Source organism: Rhinolophus ferrumequinum, chromosome 16 (assembly GCF_004115265.2).
Source record: "Rhinolophus ferrumequinum isolate MPI-CBG mRhiFer1 chromosome 16, mRhiFer1_v1.p, whole genome shotgun sequence".
In the NCBI taxonomy this organism is placed as follows: domain Eukaryota; kingdom Metazoa; phylum Chordata; class Mammalia; order Chiroptera; family Rhinolophidae; genus Rhinolophus; species Rhinolophus ferrumequinum.
Genome location: NC_046299.1, coordinates 30,460,462 through 30,480,994, shown reverse-complemented (window position 1 = coordinate 30,480,994; position 20,533 = coordinate 30,460,462). Strand labels below are relative to the sequence as shown.

At 32.9% G+C, this 20,533-nt stretch overlaps 1 protein-coding gene across 2 annotated transcripts in view; it reads left to right on the top strand.

Moving 5' to 3' along the window:
• HECTD2 (HECT domain E3 ubiquitin protein ligase 2) overlaps nt 1–20,533 on the top strand; it is a 65,571-nt gene that overhangs the window by 39,192 nt on the left and 5,846 nt on the right. The window contains exons 7-19 of one of the 2 annotated variants that reach the window (XR_004425339.1): nt 274–319; nt 1,489–1,598; nt 3,003–3,151; nt 3,701–3,824; nt 7,910–8,006; nt 11,575–11,682; nt 12,479–12,611; nt 13,551–13,639; nt 14,408–14,575; nt 17,685–17,759; nt 18,458–18,545; nt 18,632–18,738; nt 20,075–20,190. Coding sequence is in view for 1 of the 2 variants with exons in the window: in XM_033131015.1 (XP_032986906.1) it covers nt 274–319; nt 1,489–1,598; nt 3,003–3,151; nt 3,701–3,824; nt 7,910–8,006; nt 11,575–11,682; nt 12,479–12,611; nt 13,551–13,639; nt 14,417–14,575; nt 17,685–17,759; nt 18,458–18,545; nt 18,632–18,738; nt 20,075–20,190 (1,401 nt within the window). In the remaining variant the exon portion in view is untranslated. The remainder of the gene's footprint in view (nt 1–273; nt 320–1,488; nt 1,599–3,002; nt 3,152–3,700; nt 3,825–7,909; nt 8,007–11,574; nt 11,683–12,478; nt 12,612–13,550; nt 13,640–14,407; nt 14,576–17,684; nt 17,760–18,457; nt 18,546–18,631; nt 18,739–20,074; nt 20,191–20,533) is intronic. The other variant, XM_033131015.1, reaches the window with a different exon arrangement.

Below are 20,533 nucleotides of genomic sequence, written 5' to 3'. Positions count from 1 at the left end.
CTCTGTACTGTTTCCAGAGTTAGTCACAATATTTTCCTCATAAAATGTTATAGCCTAGTTAACTCAGTTTCTATGAACCAGCCTAGAGTAGGCACAGAGGAACCTAAATTCTCAGTATATTATAGATATGTTACTGTCTCAATAATAATACATATTAACTTAAACCTAGTTTCTGGTTTTTATCAGCTCGATTTTCACAGAAACATTTATTGATCATTTTTTATTAGATACTGTAAGATTAAACATCTCTAATCAATTGTGCTTCTTTTTCAGTCCACGAACAAAAGATGATCTTAGAGCATATTTTATACTTTTACAGGTAAGAAAGCAAAAATGTAACTGAACTTGTCTAATTCAGATCTCAATCTATGCATGTGTAAGTGACATTATATCAAATATTATTATTTTAAGCAACATTGATACTTTTAGAATATAGTTACTTGTAACTGGAGAATTAAAGCTATAACAAATAAACAATGGGAAGCTAAATTATATTCAGGATTAAAATTTTAATTACTTCTTGTCTTCCTGCTGTGGTATTCAGAAACAAACAAAATGGAAGCACTTCTTCCTCTTCCAATCATCCTTCTTTCTTGTAACTAGTATATTAATGGGCTACAAAACTTTCTTTTATTTCCCAACTTCTCTATGTATTTTCAATAAATGCTTGAGTTAGAACTCTAATGAAAAGTCACAATGGTTGTTTATATTTGCCAAAGCAAAGATGATGAACTTTTTCTTCTCAAAAGATACCAATTCATGGATACAAAAAATAAGTTCCAGACAAATGGAAAGCAAGTTTTAGTTTTTATTTTTTTTTAGAAAGAATTATGTTATTACCATAGCTAGCATGCTATATTTGTGTCACTTTTTACAATTTACAAAAGGTGTTGATGTATATTATCTCATTTAAAGGTAAGGAAAAATTATACTAAATAAGTTACAGTGTTTAGTTCATACTGTGTCCAATAAAGGAAATTTTCAGGGTAGAGAGAGAGAGAAAGAGAGAGAGAGAGAGAGGAAAGGGGAGAGAAGGAAAAAGGAAAGTGAGGGGGGAAAGGGTAAAATAGACAAAAGGTAGTTGAGAGATGTAGGGGATGGAATAGAGAGGGCGGAGGAAAAAGATAAAACCAGAATAAAAAGAGGAAATACATATGTAGAGGTAGTAAAAGCTAGAAAATGACAACATGAAAGTTAAGTTTTTAAGTGAGTACTGTATATTAGTCAGCAATTGGTTCTGCTCACTCAGACCCAGATCTGTCTTAATTCCAAAGCCCATGATGTTTTCCACTGTACCACAGCGGAAATCCAAGTCTCTATTAATTAAATAATTAATCAAATAGATTATTTTAAAGGATTTCACCTAGTATTTCATAACCTCAAATTTAGTTTCCTGAATTTACTGCTTAGCTCATTAAGCTTAGTTAGTGTCTTTCCTTTTACATGTTAACAAAATTTTAACACAATCATCTTTAATATCTTTTTCAGAATCCTCAATTTAATAACACATCTACGTATGTCATCTATGCTCACTTGCTACGACAGATAGCTACCTTAGTGGAAGCTGACCATCATTTCCTAGTTCACTGGTTTAAAAAGTAAATAATTCTGTGATATTAAGAACTTTTGTAAACTTACAGTTTTAAATTTAGAAATGATACTTATACTTCACAGTGCTTCAAAAGGCAGTTATAAGCATATACTTTAGTATTATATAGAGGATAATGAAAAGTCTGTCTTGAATGTAAGTAACCATTTTGCTTGTGCAAGCTGTTGTTGAGATTTCTATCCACTGCTTTTGATTTTTATGCAGCACGTTCCTATTGTTGGTTTTTCATATATTTCAAAGATGGTGACTGGATTTGCTCAGACACTACGATTTTAATTTGTATCTTTTATTTCCTGTTTGTATATCAATACATTTCACCAGTATTTACATGGTACCTTCTCCTTCCCTAAAAAGATATTGTAAGACAGATTAGCCATCAATATCAATTTATAAAAGTACCATACTTTTTTCATAGAACTATACTCACATTAACAATTACTTTTCTCCGTGGTTGATGAAAGTGAAAGAGGCAAAATATTTTTTAAATTAATTTTAAATAGTTGATTATCATTATTCACAGTAGTTATGATTCTATAAAATAACTGCAAACACTGAATTAATGAATACTAAACTATTGCTCTTACAGTAAATATTGGGTTAGGCTTGTGTGAGCTTTAGGTCACATTTCATCAGTCCATCAATACATAATCTTGCTTTATCTGTATTTCTATTTAAAGACACTTAGTAGAAATTGTTGTTTAATTAGTATTGAATTTACTGCCAACAGCACTACTATAACTCACATCTGAACAAATTTTACCTAACATAAGTATATTCTCCATAAAGCATATGACATCTTTCACGTACTTAGGAAGACTGAACAGAACTTTAGCACTACATTTGGGTACCATTTTAAAACAGTAAAATCACTAACAAAAAGCACAAAATGTGAAAAACGTGACACTAAATAGATTGCGTAAAGGCCACTTGCTTCCAGTCTGAGAGCTAAAACAAGACGGCAGAGCATTGCCTTTTTCGACCTCAGTTGGGAATGGGTACATCAGGCAACTCAGACTTTTTGCCACTCTGCATGTCCGCAAGGGACCGTGACAGCATTATAGTTATTGATTTGGGGGTTACAGTTTAATTTTAGCAAATAGGCGAAATTGCAAACACAGAGTCTGTGAATAATAGGATTGACTGAATGTTGATAGCCTTAAAAATGAAATGGTTAATACTAACTTTATAGTAATGTTAATGTTTATTATTTAATTAAGAAACACTATTCCAGGTAAGATTTTCCATCTTTTCAAATGTTTGGCAATTTAAGAAATAGAATTTTGGGGAATATTCTAGAGTTTATGGATACAGAATGCACTTTGATATCTAACAAATATATTGCCAAAATAAAAAATTTGAATTTTGATTGGAATTATTTCAAAATCTTTACCAGATTATCCCAGAAGAGGTTCAAACAATTGGTAGAGAGATTGCTGCAATTTATTTCTTTACGCCTGTTTCCTGCAAAGCCTGAAGAATTTCCACCTATAACAAAGTGTTCCTGGTGGATCCCATCAGCATCTAAAGTGTTGGCTTTACTTAGTACGTTTTATTATTCTATCATCTTTTCTTTTGTTAACCATCAGAGACATTTCCATAAGGATCTCGAAGTGCTATAGAGGCATTCTTACATTTTAAATCATTCCTTTGAAGTGAAGAGTTGTACTTTATTTTCTGTTTTGATAATGGAGTTCACAGTTAGTTAATAAGCATGAAAAAACCGTGTGTGTTTCATTGGGCAATATTCTGTGTTATGGCTATCAACTGCATGTGAGCTGCTAAGTAATGGTTCCTAAGAAAATAAGAACTTCCAGAACATACTGATGGGGGATAGTATGAGTAGATGACTATTTGCACACTCCCTTTACCATACTGTTATCATCTCTACCGTAAGTATTTTTGAAAAAACAAAGTGTTGAATGCATTTTGACCCCAATTGTAAAACTACCTTTTCCATTTGGAGCTACAATTGCTTAAAATAGGAATTTCTAGACAAAAGCTATCTGGTGGACATGCAAACGTTCTTACTATTATTAGAATGAATCATGCGCGTGTTGGAAAAGATCATCATGTTAGAATTTATCTTTATAGATACTGCAAACAGTTTGGTTCACCCTCCTCTTATTCCTTACACCGATTTCTATAATTCTACATTGGATCACATTGATCTAATGGAAGAATATCACACCTGGCAGAGCTTTGGAAACTCTCACAGGTAGGATCAGAAGCTCATTTGATTACCCACCTAAATGAAATGTTATTCAAAATAATGGCTGGATTTTAAGTTTGTATAAATAAATTTAAATATACACATACCTTTACTTGTAGACTTATAAATATAGTTTAGATATTCAGGCTTGAAATACCATTATATTTCTTAAAGCTTTTTCTGTTACATTTTGAATTTATATACATGTTACTTTGGTTTGGGTTTGATTAATAGCATCTTTTTAAGAAGGGAAAGGTTTTATCTTAATACGCAGTTTCTTAGTAACTTTTTAATCTACACGCTATTGTCCAGTACAGGGGTCAACAAACTTTTTCTGTAAAGTACTAGATGGCAAATATTTTTGGCTCTTTGGTCTATTGTAGCATAAAAACAGTCTTAGACAATATATAAATGAATCAGTGTACCTGTGTCCCAGAAAGCTATTTACAAATACAGGTGGTAGGCCATGTTTGTCCCATGTGCCATAGTTTGCCAGTGCCTGATCTAACACAGTGATCACACACGTGTGCATGTACACCCATACATTCGTTCCTTTTCTCCCTTATTCTGTAGAAAAAGGGTTGACCTTTACATTCAATATTAAAAAGAATGGATGTCACAGGGAAAGGGCTTCATCACAAATTATTTACTACAATAGTATAATAGATTTTCAAAACACCTGACCAAATTCTTTAATATACTGCACCTTGTATCCACATTTACAGTTTAAACCAGCAGTACTATCCCAAACATAATTTATTCCCAGACCATGAGATATCCTAGAGAGTGTCTTTATTCTAAAGGAGACTAAGTCTGTGGTGTAGATATAAATAACCTCAAAATCCCAGATTAGCTAATAAATTGGTTTAAGCTTCTGAGCCCCTTTCTACCAGAATTGGCCTAAAACATCGAATCATCTTCTGGACATATCTCAAGTCCATATCTGAACACTCAGAACTCAATATAAGAATTCCATTTCTGGGGACCTTGGTTAGTCTGATGGATATTTTCTCGGGAAAGTTTATTTTACAAAGACGCTTTTTTTTTTTTGTCCCATCTTAATATAATTGTAATGTTGTAGACAAAATTTCAAAACAACTCCAAGAGTTATGCGTATTTCAGTGACATCTTTTAATACAGAGCTCCTCTAACCACTGTGCCATAGCAATGGTGTACCAAGAATGAGTTACAGAGTTTTGATGCTATGATCCCTTCAGCTTTGAGAAGACAGCCTGGATCTAGAAGGGGACCTAGAACCCTAGGGCAAGTCACCTCTGGTCATGAGCAGTCCATCTGTTTATGTCACATAGTATCATTTTTCTATGTTCCATGACTAGGGAAGGATTGAGATGCACTGTTTTAAAGTACATAATAAGACCAATATATATTCTTCTAAGTTCATTATATGTCTTTTCATTTCTAAATTTTCAGTTACAACTTAGTGATTCAAAATTATTACGCATTAGTACTGAACACCTCTTCTTAATATAATAAAGGCCATATATGACAAATCCTCAGCTAATCTTATAATTAATGGTGAAAAAACTGAGGCCCTTTGCTCTACGTTCAGGAACATGACAGGGCTGTCCCCTATCACTTCTGCTTTTCAACATAGTGTTGGAAGTCCTCGACAGAGCAATCAGGCAAGCAAAAGAAATAAAAGGCATCCAAATTGGGAACGAAGAAGTTAAATTGTCACTCTTTGCAGATGACATGATGCTGTATATAGAAAACCCTAAAGACTCCACCAAAAAGCTATTAGAAACAATAAACGAATACAGTAATGTGGCTGGCTAAAAAATCAACGTACAAAAGGCCATTGCATTCCTATATACTAACAATGAAATCTCAGAAAAAGAAATAAAGAAAACAATTCTTTTTGCAACTGCAGCAAAAAGAATAAAATAGCTAGGAATGAACATAACCAAGGATGTGAAAGACCTATATGCTGAAAACTACAAGACATTTTTAAAAGAAATTGAAGGAGACACAAAGTAATGGAAAAACATTCTGTGCTCATGGATTGGAAGAATCAACATAGTTAAAATGGCCATATTACCCAAAGCAAAACAGATTTAATGCAATCCCCATCAAAATCCCAATGGCATTTTTTTAAAGAAATAGAACAAAATATCATCAGATTTGTTTGGAACCACAAAAGACCCCCGAATAGCCAAAGCAAACTTAAGAAAAAAGAACAATGCTGGAGATATCACACTCCCTGACTTTAGCTTGTACTACAGGGCAACAATAATCAAAACAGCATGGTATTGGCAGAAAAACAGACACAAAGACCAATGGAATAGAATTGAGAACCCAGAAATAAACCCCCATAAATATGGACAGATAATTTTTGACAAAGAAGCAAAAAACATACAATGGAGAAAAGACAGCCTCTTCAATAATTGGTGCTGGGAGAATTGAAAGCCACGTGCAAAAGAATGAAACTGGACTGCTATCTGTCACCATGTACCAAAATTAATTCAAAATGGATCAAAGACTTAAGCATAAGACCTGAAACAATAAACTGTATAGAAGAAAACATAGATACTAAACTTATGGACCTTGGCTTCAAAGAACATTTTATGAATTTGACTCCAAAGGCAAGGGAAATAAAAGCTAAAATAAATGAATGGGACTATATCAAACTTAAAAGCTTCTGCTCAGCAAAAGAAAATATCGACAAAATAAAGAGGCAACCAAGTGAATGGGAGATTTTTGCAAACATTGCCTCCGATAAGGGGCTAATATCCAAAATATACAAGGAACTCATGCAATTCAACAACAAAACAAACAAACAAACCAGTTGAAAAATGGGCAGAGGACCTGAAGATACATTTCTCCAAAGAGGACATACAAATGGCAAATAGACATATGAAAAAATGTTCAACATCACTAATCATCAGAGAAATGCAAATAAAAACCTCAATAAGATATCACCTCACCCCAGTTAGAATGGCTATCATCAACAAGACCAATAGTAACAAGTGTTGGAGAGGCTGTGGAGAAAAAGGAACCCTCGTACACTGTTGGAGGGAATGCAGACTGGTGCAACTGCTATGGAAGGCAGTGTGGAGGTTCCTCAAAAAATTACAAATAGAATTACCATATGACCCAGCAATCCCACTCCTAGGTATCTACCCAAAAATTCTGAAAACATTTATCCATAAAGACACGTGTGCTCCAATGTTCATTGCGGCTTTATTTACGGTGGCCAAGTCATGGAAACAACCAAAATGTCCTTCGATAGATGAATGGATAAAGAAGTTGTGGTATATATACACAATAGAATACTATTCGGCGGTAAGAAAAGATGAAATAGGACCATTTGTGACAACACAGATGGATCTTGAGAGTTTAGTGCTAAGCGAAATAGACAGAAAAAGCAGAGAACCATATGATTTCACTGACATGTGGTATAAACCAAAAACAACAAAAGAACAAGACAAACAAATGAGAAACAAAAACTCATAGACACAGACAATAGTTTAGTGGTTACCAGAAGGCAAGGGAGGCGGGGGTCATAGATGAGGGTAAAGGGGATCAAATACATGGTGATGGAAGGAGAACTGACTCTGGATGGTGAACACACAATGGGATTTATAGATGATGTAATACAGAATTGTACACCTGAAATCTATGTAACTTTACTAACAATTGTCATCCCAATAAACTTTAATTAAAAAAAAAAGAAATATCCACATAAGAATGGGTTCTTATATTAATTTCTGTAGTTGAACTTTCTGCCCTAGTCCTCCTTCATCAACACTTCTGCCTCCTGGTTCTGGTGTTGGCCATGTTTTTCACTGGTGACTATACATAAACTGAAATTATTTGTATAAACAATATAAGTGATTTGCACACATTTCAGAACATAAGCTATTCTAAAAATAAACACACTGCACATTTAGTAAAGATACGTACTTCACAGGGCTGTCGGGATTAAAAGAAATGATACACATAAGATCGTTTTGTAAATGGTAAGAGACAATACGAAAGTAATGTTTTCTATTTTTGGAAAGGGTACCTTAGATTCCCTTAATATAATTTTGCTAAAAATTTTGTTTTTTCTGTTTTCACTTGTTGAGCAGGTTTTCCTTCTGTCAGTACCCATTCGTTATTTCTATAGCTGCAAAAAAAATCATTATTCAGAGAGACTCAGAACAACAGATGATAAACATCGCAAGGGTAAGCCAGCTATGTAAGCATATTTATGCTGACTATAATCAATATAGTAAATAATTTAATAAATAAATGTCTTGTGAATTGTTCTAGCATAATCAGGAAATGTTAAAAGTAAAATCATATTGTATTCTGCCCAAAAGTGCTTAAACTTGCTTATGATATGGGAAAAAGATACCCCTCATCAGCTTCTCGTTATGTTATATAGCAGGAAGATTAAATGCCTTTCACAGATACCAAGTACTGGGAACTTACTGGACACCGTTTTGTAGATACCATATTCCAGCTCCAGGGTAACTACTGTGTTTCCCCGAAAATAAGACCTAGTTGGACCATCAGCTCTAATGTGTCTTTTGGAGCAAAAATTAATATAAGACCGGGTATGATATGATATGATATGTTATGATATGATATGATATGATATGATATGATACGATATGATATGATATACGATATATTAGACTGGGTCTTATAGTAAAATATATAGTAAATATATTAATTTTTGCTCCAAAAGACACATTAGAGCTGATTGTCCGGTTAGGTCTTATTTTCAGAGAAACACGGTAGCAGAGCATTGGTGAAAGAGTGAGGGCAAGGAGTTTTCTTAGGAGCAAACCGTTCAAACCACTGAAATATTTTCTAGGTTTCATGAGAACCCAACAGAAACAACCAGAAAATTAGAAGGTGTAACAAAAAGTATAATCTTGAAAAACTGAGAAATATGTCCAAAGAAGGTGAAAGATGTTTTATTGATTCTTAGGAAACCCAAATGCATGGAGGCCCCTAGAACCTGGGGTAGCAGTCAGGCTGGCTTTAGGCAAATGGTGCAACAGGAAGAAGTTGATCGCTGGGCCTGTCCTCACCACTCCCTCCCACGTGTGTTTTCAGCACAGCACAATAACATGATGTACGTTATCTAATAGATACGAGATTTGGTGAGCTTTTTTTAAATCAGAGCTCTAGACTATACATTTAAATGCTCATATTTTGAGTATCTGATTCTGTAACATGATTACTCACAACTTTAAAAATTAGAGGGAAGGGTGGCTCTAGTCTTCTTAAAATAAAAAGAGACCCATAGAGTAAAAAGAAATGATTTCCATATTTTGCCCAATAATATAAAAAGAATCCTATTGCATAAATTATAATACTTCAAAATAACATAAAAATAAGAATTGTTTGATCTTCAGTAATTCAGTTTCCAGAAAGTGAGTACCAAGGGAATTCCATAGCCACACTAGCCCCCTGAAAAGTACATTTAAACAGGTATATTTAGCACTAGAATTATTGCTTAATCTTAGGTAGACATCGGCTCAGAGATTAGTCTATTCATTTTGACATTTTTTATTAGTTTACTAGTTTTTATTGCATTTAATGTGCCTTTTTAGTACGTTTTTTTTTTTACTTTGGTCTATGATTTTTAATATTTGTAGAAAAAAACTCTAAAGAGCTAGAATTTTAAACTCCTCTGAGCAGTGTTCTGCTGTGTCACTCACATTAAGATATCAAATATCTTCTTTTGTGGAACTTTTCTTCTAATTAAAAGAAGGAGAGTGGCAGCTGTAGGCTGTGTCACGGCTAAGTCTTCCACAGAGCATGGTTATAAATCAGTAGAGATTGAAGAGTCCAATGGCATCATTAGTTCTTATGGGTGTTTCCCAACATTTTAACTTGTTAACTGCCATTCAACTTGGAATTAATGACTGGTGACTATTCTGACACAAGGACCACCTTATAGGTAGTTAATGTAAACAAAAGCTTATATAATATAATATAATATAATGCTGCAAAAGAGATTCCCCAACCTGAAAATAGTTTCTTCCTTTGAAGCGCTTTCTATTACACATGAATTCCTGATAGTAGCCACTAAGCCTTGCCTTCCGTTAACATCCTAGTATAAATCTGTTGTGTGGCATATTTCCAGTGTGACGGCTTCCCAAGAGCTAGACTGGGCACAGGAGATAGGAAAGGGTAAGAAAAAATGTCTGTGACATAGAATGCTATCCCAGAAATATGGAATTTTTTGAGCATGAAAAAGAGGACCTTGAGAAGAAAAATATTGAAAGCCTTTAGAATTGGACATTGTAGACATGAAGAAGGGCTCTGAATTAATGTTTTATTGTAGTAATCTACAAAATCATGAAAGCAGCCTTATTAGATAGATTTGGGATATTAAAGTTTTATCTACTAAAGCAAATTGCTGCATATATTTAAAATGTCTAAGTGTTAGTCTTTAATCTGTACAATAAGTCATTTTCTTTGCTGCTAAAGAAGATGAGGTAGTCTGAAAAAATTTAGATAAACTAAATAGGTAAGCATGTAGACTTTATATGATAAAGGATGTTTATATATTCATTATATATTTAAATGTGTTGTTTTTTACATATTCATTGCTTATATTTTTTTAAAAATGACAGATTTTTTTTAAATCACCCATATTTTCATCACCCAAATATAACTATTATTAACATTTTGGTAAGGGCCTTTTGAAATTTTTTTTATCTATATTATTTTTAAAAGGCAACAGAGTTCAGTACTGTAGCCACATTTTTGTTCCTTGTTTCAGTTGTACCTTCCTTAAACATTTTCCATGTTATTTACATATTTTTTATGACCATCATTTTTTTTTCCTTAGATGTTTATCATTTAATATCCCTCACACTGTGGACCCCCCACCCCCCATCCACTATCTATCTGACATCACACTGAGCCATCCCATTTCCACTATCTCCACTCCCAATGCTGTACTCTGCCTCTTGTAAATGTACACATACCTATATATACATATATATATATATATATATATATATATATATATATATATAATATTATAGTTGGCATTCATTATTGTTCAGCTTCAGGTGTACAGTGCAGTGATCAGGCATCTACATCTTCCCTGTATGGCCATCATTTTTGATGGTTGTATTATAGCCCATTAGATAGATACAGATTTAGGATAGTTCTAAGTTTTGCTTTTATAGATAATGCTGTGATGAACATCTCACTGTATAAAATATTTTCTGCTATTGCTTCTCAGCCTTTTGGCTAAAATCAAGTGTAAAATATTTCTGCGTTTAGAACTCCTAGAAGTGGAGTTACTAGGACAAAGGATATGAACTTTGTTTAATGTTTCTGATAAATATTGACAAACTACTTTCTAAAAGTAAACTAATTGTGCTTTTAGAGTAAATTCCGTATCTAAAAAAGCTTAAGCCAAGTTCATCATCAGAAGTATATACCTTGTTTCAAATGTTCCCACTTTATGTTTATATTTATTAAACAGAAAACCTTGCCATTTAAGAGATGAGACATGGAAACTGTAATGCAACATTCTTTACTATAGAAAGTGAATTATTTTGGATTCTCCATTTTGGACCCCCTTTGATTACCACTGTTTCAAAATGAAATAATAATAAGGCACTTTCATAAATCAAAACTTGCATAATTGAGTTTATGAAATTGTTTATATGAGATGGCATAGAGAAGAATATAAGTGATTTTTACTAAAGTGTTTAAATATTTTAAATGAAATTATAATTTAAATGTGAAAATGTTTACTTTCTTTTTTAATTAGCAAAGTCTGGTGGATAAAGTATCTCGAAGACAGAGACCTGATATGAATATGTTATTTCTAAATATGAAAGTAAGGAGGACACATCTGGTTAGCGATTCTCTTGATGAGGTATAGATCATTTATTCCAAAATAATATTAATTGATTACATAGTTAAAATCAGTTCTGTATTCACAATTAAACCTTATGTTCATTTTCATATGTTTATTAATGGTTTGTTGTTAATTTCCCAGAAAAGAATTTTATATATAACAACTTAAATGAATAAATAATTCATGTTGATGAATATGTAACCTAGATTCTAGATCCATCTTTGTTACTGGCTGGGTGTGTAACAAGTCATTTTAACTTTTCCAAGCCTCAAACTACTCATCTATAAAATTAGATGTCTGATCTACAGGGTATATTGGATCGATTTTGTGTCAAACATAGTTGGATTGTATGTACATGTATTACCAAGCTTCATGTATGTACAGTTCTTCAGCCAGATCTTTGTGTGGCTATTATAAGATAATGGCTCATTTAGTTATGTGATTTTTAAAAAAGTTTAGTGTTGAAGGCAAGTTAAAGAAAAGGAAATGAATTATTTTATATTGTAATCTGCTAAATGAAAATATTGGTGGCAGTATGTCACCAGGAGGCAGTAACCTTGAGCAAGGTACCTGACCTCTCTGTTTCTTGATCTATACAACAGACCTAACAATACCTAGTTCACACAGTGTCTGGTAGATTTATTGGATGGATGGATGGATGGATGGATGGATGGATGGATGGATGGATGGATGGATGGAGTTTTGTGACATTGTAAATTAGACACAGCCTGCTTAACATCCTTCCCAACTTAAAAAAGTTAATTTCCTTTTTATTGCCCTTTGTTCTCCTCTACTATATAATTTCTTCAAATAGTTAACCCGGAAAAGAGCAGACTTGAAAAAGAAGTTGAAAGTTACATTTGTAGGGGAAGCTGGTTTGGATATGGGTGGCTTGACTAAAGAATGGTTCCTTCTTCTAATTCGCCAAATTTTTCATCCAGATTATGGTGAGTATTAATTTTTATGAACAGTATTTCTTCGTAATTGTTAGATTCCAGTAGTTGATCTTATTTTTAATCTACCCTATGGTTTTACAGATTTTTTGTCAACTATAAATCTTGAAAAAAATTTTAAGGACTGTTACGTACATTTTAAAAATTGTTTAACCAAATTGGTGATCGAAATGTCCATTATCTTATTGGGAATCCTACACAAAGTATAGAAAGACTTGAAAATATTCATTTATAAGGGAGCATCCACATCTTTTCTGAATAAGCCAAATGCATGAAAATTTGTCAATGAAATGGAGAACATTTGAAATTGAAAAACAAAACGATAGTTTGCTCCACACTAATATTTGATATTAATAATAAGAGGCTTCAACTCTTTCATTAAATAATGAGCCATTTTAATAAATTAGAACTCATTAATTTTTAAGCCAAAAATAAACCTTTGATATTTAAGTTTGGTTTTATTTTATTTAGAGAAAACACCTATATAATTCTTAGTATCTATTAAATATTTTTCTTCAGGGAGTTTTAGTGTTTTTCTTATTCTTTATTTTTCTTTATTTTATATGTATGTATATATGTTATCTTACTGGTATTGGGAAGGAGAAATGATATGGATAAATTGAAATCTCCAGATAGTCTCAAAATTAATTTTGATCATAACTTGTAAATTATAAAACTATAGTTTTTATAAAAGAAAATCAACTGATTAATTTAGTTTGTCTTTTTACCCCATGTTTCCACTCTTGGTTCAGGATATCAGTGCTTTTGCATGCTCTCTACGTATATTTGGTATATTTTATAATAACATGAAAGATGATTTGTAACAGAACTATTACTGAACTGTTTTGCTTCTAACAGTTGAAATGTCATGTATATTTTTACTCTGATTTGTAAATCAATCATAATAATGAAATTATGTTTCTTTTTTTCCAGGCATGTTTACATATCACAAGGATTCACACTGCCATTGGTTTAGCAGCTTTAAATGTGATAACTATTCTGAATTCCGATTGGTTGGAATTGTATCCTTTAAACTTTCCACTAGGAGGTGCTAGTAGACTAGAGATTTTTTTAAAAATTGTATCTGAATTTTAGAAAACTGTTCTCATTAAGCATTTTATTCAGATTAAACATTCTTGTCAAATTTACGAATAGATTTTCAATAATCTTTATTATTTGTAATATAGCTATATAATATCAGCAGATTTAATTAATTGAAAGGAATGACTGAAAATGTTATCTCAAAATAAAAATAAAAATGTTTATTTTCTGTTTCATATATTATCTAATTTATCAGAAAATTGAGACATTTTTTAAATATCAAAATATCTTTTTCATTCATAATGAACTATTTTTCCATTCTTTCATTTAGTATTGATTTTACTCAGTTTATTAAATTGAAATTATGGCGATTAAATATAGGTCTTTAATATGTTCCCAAATCCCAAGATTCATAAAAATTAAAATTTTAGTGAAATGGGAATATTTAAAGCATATGGCATTATTTTGTAGTGTTTTTTAAATTATATAAATCCCTCTGCTATCCTCTGATCCTAGATAAACTTTTTTAAGGAAATCATTAAATACTATCTACTGAACCCCTCCTTTTTACGTGACTTGGTAATCAAGGAATTATATTATGTAAAAAAGGGAAATATGAGCGGAAAGGAAGGATGTGGGATTAATTAGAAAGGCAGCGCTGGATCTGAAAGAACTATGCAAGAAATAGACTGATGCATAATTCAAAACTCATTTGTTGTCATGGATTTATGTTAATGCTTAACATTTAGTATGCATAGCTTATGGGACTAGCTGTTTATAACAGCATTACCTTGGATATTCGTTTCCCCCCCTGCTGCTACAAGAAATTATTGAGCCCTCCCATCGTTCCTAGTGATCAAAATACACCAGTGGGCATCTGCAGTGTCACCACTGACGACTTATGCCAAATTATGCCTGTAAGTGTACAGTCACTAGAATCTTATTCCTTAATGCTAACATCTTCTACCTGAACAGCCTGTCTCCTGCTGAGGCTATTCTTTCTAAATATGGTTTCCCCTCTCCTTTTGTAACCCATTTCCTTTTTTATCTAGCTTCTCCTTCCTTATAGAGAGACGTCACCCACTCTGCAGCTCTCCTCAGCTCTTATAACAGAGTAGAACAGGCTTTGAAGTCAGACAGGCTGCAGTTTTAATCCGGGCTCTGCCACTTATTAGCTCTGTGAACCTGGATAAGTTGTTTAACCTTTCTGAGCTCTAGTTTCTTTATGTGAACAATTGGATAATAAAACTTATATATCAGGGGGATTACATGAGATAAGAAAGCACTTAGTACTTGATCACTTCTGTGGATCCTTATTAAGATGATACTATGCAGTATCATTAACAGTGTCTTCAACAAACAGCTTTTAAATCAATACAACATAAATTTCACAGGACTGTCCCTTAGAACATTCCTGAGTTCAAAAATTAGATTGCTGGTCATCAAATTTAAGCCAAGGTTAAAATTTAGTAGATAGATGGATAGTATACACTTCCTCCTGACAATCCCTTGTAATATTTTTTACTGCTTAGTTTTTATAACTGTTGGTCAGCAGAGCATTCCTTGTAATATTCTTAGCAAATACCTAGATGTGGACATTTTCTGTTGTTCATTAAGTATCTAAATATCCCTGTGTTTAATGGTCAGATGATTTGATGTATGGTTGGCGCCTTCCTATGAAAGTTGAGAAACCTCCCAGAACATGGGTCCAATTAGAAAACCAGGGGTTTGATATCAGACACATTTTTGGAAGTTGATTTGGGTTCTTTCAGATTAAGAACATAAATTCACATTTTTTATAAGACTCAGTAGTTTGGAAAATAGTGTGATATGACTGTTTGCAAAAGTTAATAGAGTAGGCTCTGAAAGATCAGCTTTCTGTGGTCTTGTATCTACAACATACTAGCTATGGCCCTGGATGATTCACTTCATTTTCTTATCTGTAGAACAATGGGAGTAGACTAATCTCTGAGTTACCTTCTCATTTTAGATTTCTGTGATTTCCTTTTTTGTCTCACGTACTTAGTTTTTGCCAAAATTTTTACTAATAAATTTCCTAATTTTATTATTTGTTTATTGTTAATAAATTATTTTATTATTAAAGCTATTTGAATTTGACTCATTTAGATGCAGCTTTTTTTTTCAGTTAATGGATATTTTATGAATGAATATGCCAATATGTTTTATATTATGGAGCTGAAGATTTCACTAAGCTAATTTCCTTTTCTTATAATAGCTCTTTAATAATGAATCCAGACTGTACATATACTATGAGATCAACTATTGAAAAAACTAAGTTTCTATACATGCATCAGTAAAGATTAAAAGGAAGCAGGAAAACCGCTGCTATGTTAGGGTAGTAGAATGTGGGTAATTTTTTAAAAACATTTTATAAATGAATTATTAATTTATTAGTAAATAGCATCTCTTAAAAATTAGTACCTAATTCCCACTTCATATATGGTAAAAATATATCCTAAAAAGGTTTTTTTTTCTGCTTTTTTATTCAATTTCTTATCATTGGTATTTGTATACTCTGTTTTCAAGAAGGGTGAACAGGGAAGTGAAGAAAAACATATAGTAGATATGTTTCTTAATTTAAAGACAGTATGTGCAAGTATAGGACAAAAAGTACAGCAAGTAAAGAAAACACTCAACAATGTGTTGTTAATAAATACAATAATTTTCCATGACCCTGTTAATGAATACTCTGATCCATGACTCAAAGCATCAGAATTGTTTCCCGACAGTCTTGTGAAAATTACACTGGAGGGTTTTTGTTGAAATTAGAGGAGAGGCAAGCATAACCTTCAATCAGCAACTGTAATATCTCTTTTCCTTCTACTTAAGTCACTCTCAAATATGCTCTATTAAATAAGACCACGGTTTCAATGTGTAAAAACAATATTCTGACTCTTCACATACTCTTTATAGGTTTACAAAAATCATTCAAAAACTTATACCTAATTAATGTTTTAGAGATAGCATATTACAGTTAAGAGTCAAAGATTGACAGTATAGATAAAGACAATTCTCAATAAAAATTGGGGTTTGAAAATACAAGACTGGGAATAAAAGGCCATACAGTCCTGAATAAATCAGATCTGAGTATATAACTTCATGACCTATTGACCTTCTATTTTGTCATTAAAATTTAATCTTTGAAAGAAGATGGTAAATCCTTTCCCTTGGATTCATCAGTAGTCCCTGCAGCTCTTAATAAAAATCACAAATTTCCCAATTATAATTTTCAGCATCCATAATTTTTTATTAATAATTGAAACAAATGATAATCATATCAACTCTGGTTATCTAGACTTATATAAAAATTGCTGGTTTTAATGGAATGGAAAATTTATTATGTATGCAAGTATGTAAGATCATTCTAACCATGCTATTCTTTATTTTCCAATAATTTAAAACTTTAATTTTTTCATAAAACCTGAAAATTTTTAAAAATGTTTAGTTAATTTTTCTATTTGTAAATCTTTGCTCATGGATAACATGAATTATCACCTAATGTAGAAAAATGTTTTTTTCAGTGTTCTCAACTTCTTGGGAGAAGAAGGCACTGTTACTGAAATATAGAACCCAATTAACATGCATGAGCTTCGTGTTTTTATGTTTCAAAGGTGTATCCTAAAACAGCAGATTTTCTTAAGAATATAAGTTGAAAGTGAAAATACTACAAATTTATAAATATTAATGTTGCAGATAGCAGTGAATTATGACGGAAACTATGCTCTTAGATTGCTGCATGTGAATAGACCCCAGAGTTACGCCTCTTTGGTTTGAACGGGGTGTTTTCCTCCTATATGACCTTTTCCAATGAAAAGGTAGATGGTAGAAATCATTCACAAGCATTTTGTGACCTGGAAAATACATCTCAAATATTATCTTTATTTCAATATCTGAAAGAGTTTAGCTGTCTATCTCTCATGTAACTGAGCTACAGTAGATCCACATAACTATTTGAGGTAATACTATCTGGTTTAAAAACACAGATAACAGATTTCTTTTTTATAGGAATTGGCCCATGGTTTAAGTGAATTGCTGTCATATGAAGGCAATGTTGAAGAAGATTTCTATTCAACATTCCAGGTACTGTTAAGGGCAAATAGCTTTCTGTTAACCATGTATTTGCATGTGTGAAAAATGCCATTTGTTATTAAACACCCATTATTAGGAAAGATGAACAGGATTAATCAATACATACCACCCCCTGTCTGAAAAGGTCTTAACCTGATAAAGTAGAGACAGTGAAGCAGACACAGGTAAATGAACAGCCAGGGAAAGTGCTTAAGGAAATTCACCAAGGGTGAGCTGCTTCTAGGCTGCTGGCTATTCCCGATGGACTCAGTTACTTTTTCAGAGCTTTTCAACTTCTTAAAATAAGCCTCTCTCCTAGCTACAGTACAAGACGTTAGGACCAGATACTAATGTGTTAGACCAAAACTCTCATTTCCATTCCCCTAACACTAACTGGGAGGTGGAAATTTACTGTAATTCACGAAGCTCCAAAGACCTGAGTGTTACCTAATGGCCACAGGTTTTGTGAACATCAGTAAAGTATTCAACTGTGTTCAACAGGATAAGTTAAAGCTCTACTTTTTAACTTCGTAATGCTTTCCTGACACCTCGGTCTTAGTACAAATATCACAAGAGGTTAGTCTTTCTGTAGTTTGTATATTTAGAAGGGGAATAAAACTGTTCTGTTTAAATTTTACAAACCCGTTCATTGAAGCCTATTATGATAGCAACCATACCAATGAACATCTTGTGTTGGAATCTCCCATCAGGTTTTTCAAGAAGAGTTTGGAATAATTAAGTCCTATAATTTAAAGCCAGGTGGTGATAAAATTCCAGTTACCAATCAAAATAGGAAAGGTAAGTTAGACACCATTTCTTAACTAAAATGCTTTAGTGTTTACCATTTACTTTTACTATGTAATAGATATAAAATTGCTTTTCAGAATATGTACAGCTTTATGTTGACTTTCTCCTCAACAAATCCATCTATAAGCAGTTTGCTGCATTTTATTATGGATTTCATAGTGTGTGTGCTTCAAATGCCCTTATGGTGAGTTTAAGACTTTTTAATTAAGCTTTCAAGTAGGTTTTGTAATACAGTAATATTGACAAATAATTCCTTAAATATTTTAGTAGGTAAGCTTTTAAAGTAGAAAATGTTTTCTACTTTCTAAAGGTAGAGCTAGAAATAAAAATAGTTCTCTCACTTCAGCCTTAACTCTCTAAAGGGAAAAAAAGACCAGTCAACTGCATTTTTCTCCCCTATGCTATGTCTTTAGGGTTTTAAAAACTTCCCCGAAGCAGAGTGGATGAAGAGATCCCAGGGGCTCAAGGTCTTAATCCTGAGGGACAAAACACAGTAAACAGAGTTAACACATAAGCTCCAGGGCAAAAGCCATAACTTCTTATTGACTAAGGAACATATTTATAACTGCTTCCTGCTGCTTCACGGGTCCCTCAGCAACTCTGAGTTGCTGTTTACCCATAGGAAGCAGTTTGTCTCCAGAGTCATGATGGACTCTGTTTGGTTTGACTTATCTTAGCCATGTGAATATGGGTCAGCTGCTTTTAGAACACCATGTGGGAGACATAAGCACGTTTTCTAGAGAACCCACGCTCTTCGTCCCAGCTACCAAGGGCAGGTTCCATCACACCATTTGTAGCTCACCTCAGTTTTATTATGAGGGTTTGGAGTAAGATCTTTCATTTGAATTATTTTTCAAAGGAGAGAGCTTGTTTTAAAATAACTTTTGTCACATGTTTCTTGTTAAAAGTACCTTTGAAAACGGAGCACATATTTATTGAACTCTAATTGAGTTTTGTCTGTGACACACTGGTAGTCGTGGGGATGGAGAGAGGGAAAATTAGAATTAAATGACATGCCATGGTTTCTATTTTTCAGTTTTAATCTCTTTAGAGGCAACCTGCGTAGGTGAAAAGAACCAGGGAATGACACAAGACAGACTGTAACCAAGTACACCCAAACTATAGTGTACACTTCCTGTGCATTATTGGAAGGGATACTGGAAGGAGGCAGGCAGATCAGTAGATGCTGAAGTAGCTAAGAGTTTCATGCTGGGTTTTGGGGCAGAGTAGTAATTTGGATTCTTGGCTTAGTCATCTGCTGGTTTTTCTGGCAAATTGCTACTGTTTGCAAAAGAGGGAGGCCTAGTAGTTTGACAAGATTTATAAACTTTCAGAAGCAAAAAATATTTTACCTCAGTAGGAAAAACATAAATGGAGAAGATTTTTCTTTAACAAAAATGGTTTGATTTACTATACAAGAAGTCGTAATTTTTGTACTTTGATTCAGTGAAAATAGTTCCAATTTCACTTTTTTTAAATCATCATTTTTATTATCATTTTTGATAAATAATTACTGGCAGCTGCTTCGTCCAGAAGAGGTTGAAATTCTGGTCTGTGGAAGCCCTGAACTGGATATGCATGCTCTGCAGAGAAGCACTCAGTATGACGGCTATGCGAAAACTGACCTGACGATAAGGTGAGCTCTGTGGACGTGAGATGGAGAGGATGCTGCAGAAGAGGGAGTGAAAGGCTGTGGTTCATTTGTGTGTGTAACTTACACTCTTTGAATCAAGTAAGTCAGTTGAAATATTATAGAGTTCCACACTGTCTTATTTCATTTCTAGACAGTAATGTGAGAATATTAAATATGAAATCACTTAGCAGTCCCCTTCGGAGAGAGTGATATAAATAAGTTCCTACAAAAGTATACAGATTTTACATTTTTTAAAATGACTTTGGTTCTAGAATTTCAAGGATGCTACATATCTAAATGGCAATTTAATAGCAGCACTGTGTTGGAAAAAATAAGAAAAATTAAA